This window comes from Haliotis cracherodii, unplaced genomic scaffold (genome assembly GCF_022045235.1).
Source record: "Haliotis cracherodii isolate W230 unplaced genomic scaffold, xgHalCrac1.p SCAF_3, whole genome shotgun sequence".
Classification (NCBI taxonomy): Eukaryota; Metazoa; Mollusca; class Gastropoda; order Lepetellida; family Haliotidae; genus Haliotis; species Haliotis cracherodii.
In genome coordinates this window covers 14,645,342-14,652,244 of record NW_027266286.1, presented here as the reverse complement: position 1 = coordinate 14,652,244, position 6,903 = coordinate 14,645,342, and the positions used below count along the sequence as shown (strand labels likewise).

General features: G+C 40.9%; 1 protein-coding gene across 1 annotated transcript; it reads right to left on the bottom strand.

The window, feature by feature from the left end:
• Nucleotides 1-80: 80 nt before the first annotated feature.
• Nucleotides 81-6,221, bottom strand: LOC139473813 (cystatin-B-like). Its single transcript, XM_071256573.1, has 3 exons — nucleotides 6,042-6,221; nucleotides 2,608-2,709; nucleotides 81-1,833 (listed from the first exon to the last, which is right to left on the bottom strand). Exons 1-3 carry the CDS (start codon nucleotides 6,108-6,110, stop codon nucleotides 1,693-1,695), a joined length of 312 nt encoding a protein of 103 aa, XP_071112674.1. The 5' UTR covers nucleotides 6,111-6,221; the 3' UTR covers nucleotides 81-1,692.
• Nucleotides 6,222-6,903: the final 682 nt, after the last annotated feature.

The window sequence follows — 6,903 nt, the reverse complement described above, 5'->3', positions numbered from 1 at the left end:
ACCCATTCCTATATCCCCCTTCCACTTCATGGCAGGGGATAATATGCCTTACTTACCTCCCATATCACCACAAACACATCTTTGTAAAAAGAATGGTTTATTGTTGTTTATGTGAAAATTTCAACAGCAGATAAAAAAGTCAACATCACAACTGTTACCTTAATTTCATCTATGGCTCAACAAATAGACGCTGATAAAAGGTGTTGTGTAAAAGTGTCTTTAAACATAATCTTGTCGTTTCACAATTCCTGTCTTGCTGTTTCATGCAGAACTGCTGATTAATTAAGTCCACAGATCCCAACACGTGGAATGAAGGGTTCAGTGGCAGTGAGATGAAACAACCGGAGACGGCAGCTAAGATAAGTCTGTCAGGTGGAACCGACTACAAACACTCCCAAGAGCAGATTCCTCTGAATCAGTAACTTTCATATTAAATATGAATCTACTGTGCAGAAACTGCAATAATGTTCGTTTGCAAAAGATCAGGAGGTCATAGACAAAAATTGATTATCAAAATGCACCTGCACTGTAACTTTTGGTCCTCTTTTCCAAAGAAATCTGACATTTTACATGAACATACAAGAATTTCATGGACAGTCAAGAACGTCAGAATCTGCAAATGCGGCCTTATAGCATTTTCACATGAAAATGTAAGAAAGTTTTCAGCTTTTCAAACAGCACACATCAATTTGTAATTTCAGCAACTTTAACCATTTTTATATTGTATAGATATGAGTGAGCGAGTTGGGTTTAACAACACTTTGAACAGTATTCCAGTTATATCATGGCGTGTCGGCTTAATATGGACGGAAAAGCCAAAGCGTTGCAGGTTCGGACGTTTTCTCGTACCACTGGTGAGACCCCCAAGCACGGGGAATACACATAAGCAAGATACTGGCTTTATATATTTATCTCTGTAACCACTCTAAGCAGATCATATAGGCAGCTCTCTAGGAAGCATTGTCACAATAGAGAGACATAACATGATACAGGGATTCCTGCAGCAGCCTACATACTGATAGATAAAACAAGTATAATGGAAAATGGTAGGTTACAAAATGAGAATTCTGAAACGCTAAACAGCAGCAAATATACTATTTCTGAAAACAACCTGTTGTAGTAGGGACAATAGTCAACCAAATTCATTTTTTTTACATTCTGGCGTCCCGAAAGGAAGCAAAACAATACAAGCACAAATTTGACATATCCTTGTGTGGCGGACGTGATGCTGATCAGAGGAAGGAAACGAGCATACATGCATCATAATCTTGTGTTTTGGTGTTTACAAGCATCTTACCACCATGATGTTGTTCCATGGTGTTAATGGCAGTTCTTCTTGAGTGTACACAATACAAATGATACAGGCTGCAGGGGACGCTCACCATTGTGATTACAGTAACACAGTAACACACCGAGACAAAAAGTAAAAGTAAAAATATCCATTAATTTTGTACAAAATTCACTAAATGGATGTTGTCTTTATGTACAAGATTAATCATGATAACTGTTTCGTTTTTGTTTTTATTTCAAAATGATTTACGAACAGATCATTTCCTGAAGATATTAAAGGGAGATAACACATGAAGCTTGAGCTTTAGCTACTGATATGTTATACTGAGAGATTATGTAAAGATCCCATGAACATAAGCTATCAAGAGCTTGTCCAGCACATGGTGTAAACTTGGACGGCGACTACTTGGCATCAAAATACTCCAGATCTGATGCAGCGGTGTGTCCAGTCCGATAGCCAGCCAGGGAGGGTGGGGAGTTGGTGTGGGGGAGGGGGGCGAATATCCTCAGGTGAAAGTGTTCATCGTTTTCATCCACCTGGACCTGAAAAGTACAATTTACTGGATTAGGATGACATCAGTTTCTTTGTATCCTATTCTGATGGAAACGTGAGTGAGTGAGTTGGGTTAAAATTTAACGCCACTTTTAATGTGGGAGGAAAGCCCGAAGTGATGCAGGTCTCAGACGTTTACCACTTCGGTGAAACCCACGAGCACAGGTATGGTGCTGAAAACCTAGAATCATAATCGGGGCGAACCGGGATTTGAACCCACAATCATAGGTTTCTGGCGTGCCCAAGGGACACAACTCTGCACAGCGAATCGCGGCGCCTTAGCGGCGTTAAATCCAACTCACTCACTCACTTGTGTATTCTGTAAACATTCTCTAAATTTGCTTAGAACGCTTCACAAGTCCTCTCAAACCGATTACATGAATGATATCTTATGACGCAGTCAGCAATATTCCAGCTATATCATGACAGCCTGTGAGTAGCCTGGTCCAGACAAACCAATGGTTGATATAATGAACAAAACCGCACACCATCAACAACTTTGACATCTGATCAAATTCAGCACCTCCAACAACAAGTAATGGAGGTAGAAACTAACATTTTTAGTCCACTAGTCCTTACAATGGTAACATATAGCAAACCCCTTTAAAATGGCAAATTTCTTCTATTCCTTATGAAATGTTAACTATTGGGCACTTTGGCAAGGACTATAGGACTGGTGCCAATTTCTAACGCTGAGAGTACTGGGGACATATCTTAACCAGTTGCCCCCAGTTCTCTGTAAGATTGACGGATGCCATGGTTACCTTTACAAAGTAGTTGGTTCCTGCTACCACTTGTGAACGGAAGGATATGGCTTTGTACGCTCCAAACGTTCTCCCTGCTTGTGTTTGCAAGGCCTCTCGAACCTAAATACAGATTACAGGAACATGATGAACCTAAATACAGATTACACGAACATGATGAACCTAAATACAGATTACATGAACATGATGAACCTAAATACAGATTACACGAACATGATGAACCTAAACACAGATTACACAAACATGATGAACCTAAATATAGATAACATGAACATGATGAACCTAAATATAGATAACACGAACATGATGTTACATTGCCATGAGGACTAAACTGGTACCTCCACGTTGCATTCACTTGACGTTGACCGATATTGGGAGCAACGTCCAGTGCTGTCAGGTAACAAACATTATGTTGTTTGTTTGTTGCTCAATGCCACACTCAGCAATATTCCAGCCATAAATACGACAGTCTGTAAATAATCGAGTCTGGACCAGATAATCCAGTGATTGACATCATGAGCATCGATCCAGGCAATTGGGATACGATGACATGCATCAACCAAGTCAGTGAGCCTGACCCCCCGACCTTGTTAGTCGCCTCTTATGAAAAGCATAGTCGGTGAACAAACAGTATGTGATAAGATAATCATATTACAAATATACACATAAGACACCCAGCATTTCATATTCTTCACCCGACATGGGTACAAATTGTGAATCCCATTTCTGGTGTCCTCTGCTGTGATACTGCTGGAATATTGCTAAAAGCGGCGTAAAACCATACTCACTCACATTCTTCACAAACTGGTGTTGGGAATTTTCCTAACAGAATACTTTTCAGCCACTGCTTTAGAACATGCATTTTATTCTGTGAGAGGAGGTCTCGACCAATGCTTTTTACCCCAACAAAGTTTTTTCCACGACATCTTAAGCAAATGCTATCTACTTTTGGGGAGTAAAGTCCTAGCTCTTGCCCCCTCCACCATCCATTCCAGAAGATTGAGTCAGCCCCAATCATGTTGATAATGAATATCAATTCTAACTGTATTTGATATAAGGCATGATCTTAACACACTATTCCATTTTCTGTCATAATATAGCGAAGACCGGTGCTGAAAAGGTTGCACAGGAATCACGCATGCACGAATACAGTGTTAGCGTTGGGCGTCTTAACGTGTGTGATTTGCGTGCAACCTTTCGAGTTGAGTTGATTGGTTCAACTGTGTCATATGGCCCTGTGACGCAGGGGTAGCATTATGCAGATGGCTGTTACAATGAATGCTCGTTCCACCCATGATGAACAGTTCTGGTTGTTGATGAAATATAGTGATGGCTAAATAGACAGAATTTTTATTCATGCACCGATTGTCTTTAAATGTAATATCCAGTTATGTATGACTGTTTAATAATCTCATACCAACTTAGACTGGAGTAGGTCCAAAAGTTTTTCAAATATTGTAGTAAACATTGGTACCTTAAATTACCTTCCAGACTATATATGTTTCTACGGTTTGCATTTCTTTTGGCAGTAAGTATATATTTTCGGTCATGAAACTTTCAATGTACTTAGGGACCAGTTCAAAAGTTAGATGTTGGATAAAAAAATATATTGAATTCCTTAAGTTTTGAGGCATAAGAAAGTAAGACATTTATCCAATATCAAACTTTTGTACTGGTCCCTCATCGGGTTTGAATCATCCAGAATAAAGGTACAGATTTTTGCCTTCCATTTCTAAAACAATTTACCGGTCTGGTTCCCACATCGATACATAAATATTTTGTTGCGAGATGTGAAATATAAGTACTCGTATTTGAAGGCAGGTGTCGACGAATTTATTCATATTAAAATTATTGGTTAGATCATGATGCACAGACTTGGCTGACAAATACATACAATACATTTACTTACGATCAAGTAATAACAAAGTTAACAATATGTATTTCATCAATTGATTCTAAATCTTTAATGCCACGACGCTTGTAATCACCATCCCCATCTGATTGGTTGGTTGGTTTGTTGTTTTCGCCGCACTCAGCAATATTACAGCTATATGACGGCGGTCTGTAAAATAATCGAGTCTGGACCAGACAATCCAGTGATTGATATCATGAGCATCGATCCTTGCAATTTGGATCGATGACCTGCATCCCCATCTGAACCCTCGTAGTAGTTTAAACTTGTAGCATTATCACTTACAACCAGTAGAAACTAGTGGTGGCATAAACCCTTAACAGTGGTAGATTTAATACTAGTGGTTTGTATGTTTGTTGTTTAAAACCTCAATCGGCAATATCCCAGGTATATGATTGTAGTAAATAATCAAGTCTAGACCAGACAATCCAGTGACTGATATCATGAACATTGATCAACACAATTGCAGTATGTAAATAGTCAAGTCTAGAACAGACAATCCAGTGACTGATATCATGAACATCGATCAACACAATTAGGATACGATAGGCATCAACTAAGTCTGCGAGTTTGACCACCCGATCCCGTTAGTCGCCTCTTACTACAAGCATAGTCGCCTTTTATGGCAAGCATGGGTTGCTGAAGACCTATTCTAATCCGGATTTTCACGGGTCCTTTGATAGGCATTTAGAAGTTGTGGGAGAAACTGGTTACAGGAAATGATGCTATCCATAAAAAAGCGTCATGTATTCAACCATGTAGGACTTCGACTCTTACGTCAAGCATGGCTTGATGAAGACCTATTTTAACACAGATCTTCTCGGGTTTGAAGTACATTTTAGCAAGACAGGATCCGACAAGGCTGCAGCCATCGACATTGATGTGTATGGCGTTGACAACAGTCAAGACAAGATCCGACAAGGCTGCAGCCATCGACATTGACGGGTTTGGCGTTGACAACAGTCAGGACAAGACCCGGCAAGGCTGCAGCCATCTACACTGACGGGTATGGCGTTGACAACAGTCAGGACAAGACCCGGCAAGGCTGCAGCCATCTACACTGACGGGTATGGCGTTGACAACAGTCAGGACAAGACCCGGCAAGGCTGCAGCCATCTACACTGACGGGTATGGCTACAGCCATCTACACTGACGGGTATGGCGTTGACAACAGTCAGGACAAGACCCGGCAAGGCTGCAGCCATCTACACTGACGGGTATGGCGTTGACAACAGTCAGGACAAGACCCGGCAAGGCTGCAGCCATCTACACTGACGGGTATGGCTACAGCCATCTACACTGACGGGTATGGCGTTGACAACAGTCAGGACAAGACCCGGCAAGGCTGCAGCCATCTACACTGACGGGTATGGCGTTGACAACAGTCAGGACAAGACCCGGCAAGGCTGCAGCCATCTACACTGACGACAGGATACATATATTGCTATCAGATTTCCGCTTCAGGGGCTCTCAGCATCTGTCCACTCGTCTGCATCAGACACTTGCACAGTTGCACTCTCACCTTATTACAGAGTTCTTGCACTTCTTCTGTTGCAGATTTCACTTCGGATGCACCACCACACATCGACATCTTCGTTTTATCAAACTTTCACAGCCAACAACAGCAACAAACGCAGCTCGTAAATATCTGTGTGTTTTCCGTAATCAGCGGGGAACGCCTCATGTGACTTGTTTGCTTCACGTGATCAAGACTCATTCACGTGACACGTCACGTGATAGAGGAAATGACGTCGAGCCACACACACCTCCGACAAATGCAACCAGAGGGTGTCGAATGAGATAAATCGTATGCGATGATGTGTAATTATTGAGATTGCAAGATCACTGCACAGTACGTATGTTTAATTCCCCATTCTTCATGTTGATGTGGGAAATCTGAAATTGTATAAGACACCGTCGTATGAGACACTCTCGAACCCGACAGCTCTGATCAAAATGGCTGTATCCCTTCAGTGACATAATTATTAAAACCGGTTTACCTATTAATAAATGTCCCTTTCTTTTTTTACCACAGTGGATAAATATATGAATTATTCCCCATCATTAAGATTCAGGTATTTTAGGAACAAGACAATTTTAATTCAAAATAATATTCCACCATAGCATAATCAGATTGAAATATTTCTCAATTGTAATGCCAAACTAGGCCTGATGGTGCTGGAGGTCAACTCATGACCATTAAGATATTGTTATGGATGTTCATTATCAACTTGTTATCTTCCTCTGTGTAATTTCCTTCATATCTATATTTTATCAGCTTTAGTCAGTTCCAATGATGGTCATGATGAATCCTCTTGTCCTGTGTATTATGAGGGACCAGTGAAGATCTGGGGTAGAGTAGGTCTTCAGCAACCCATACTTGC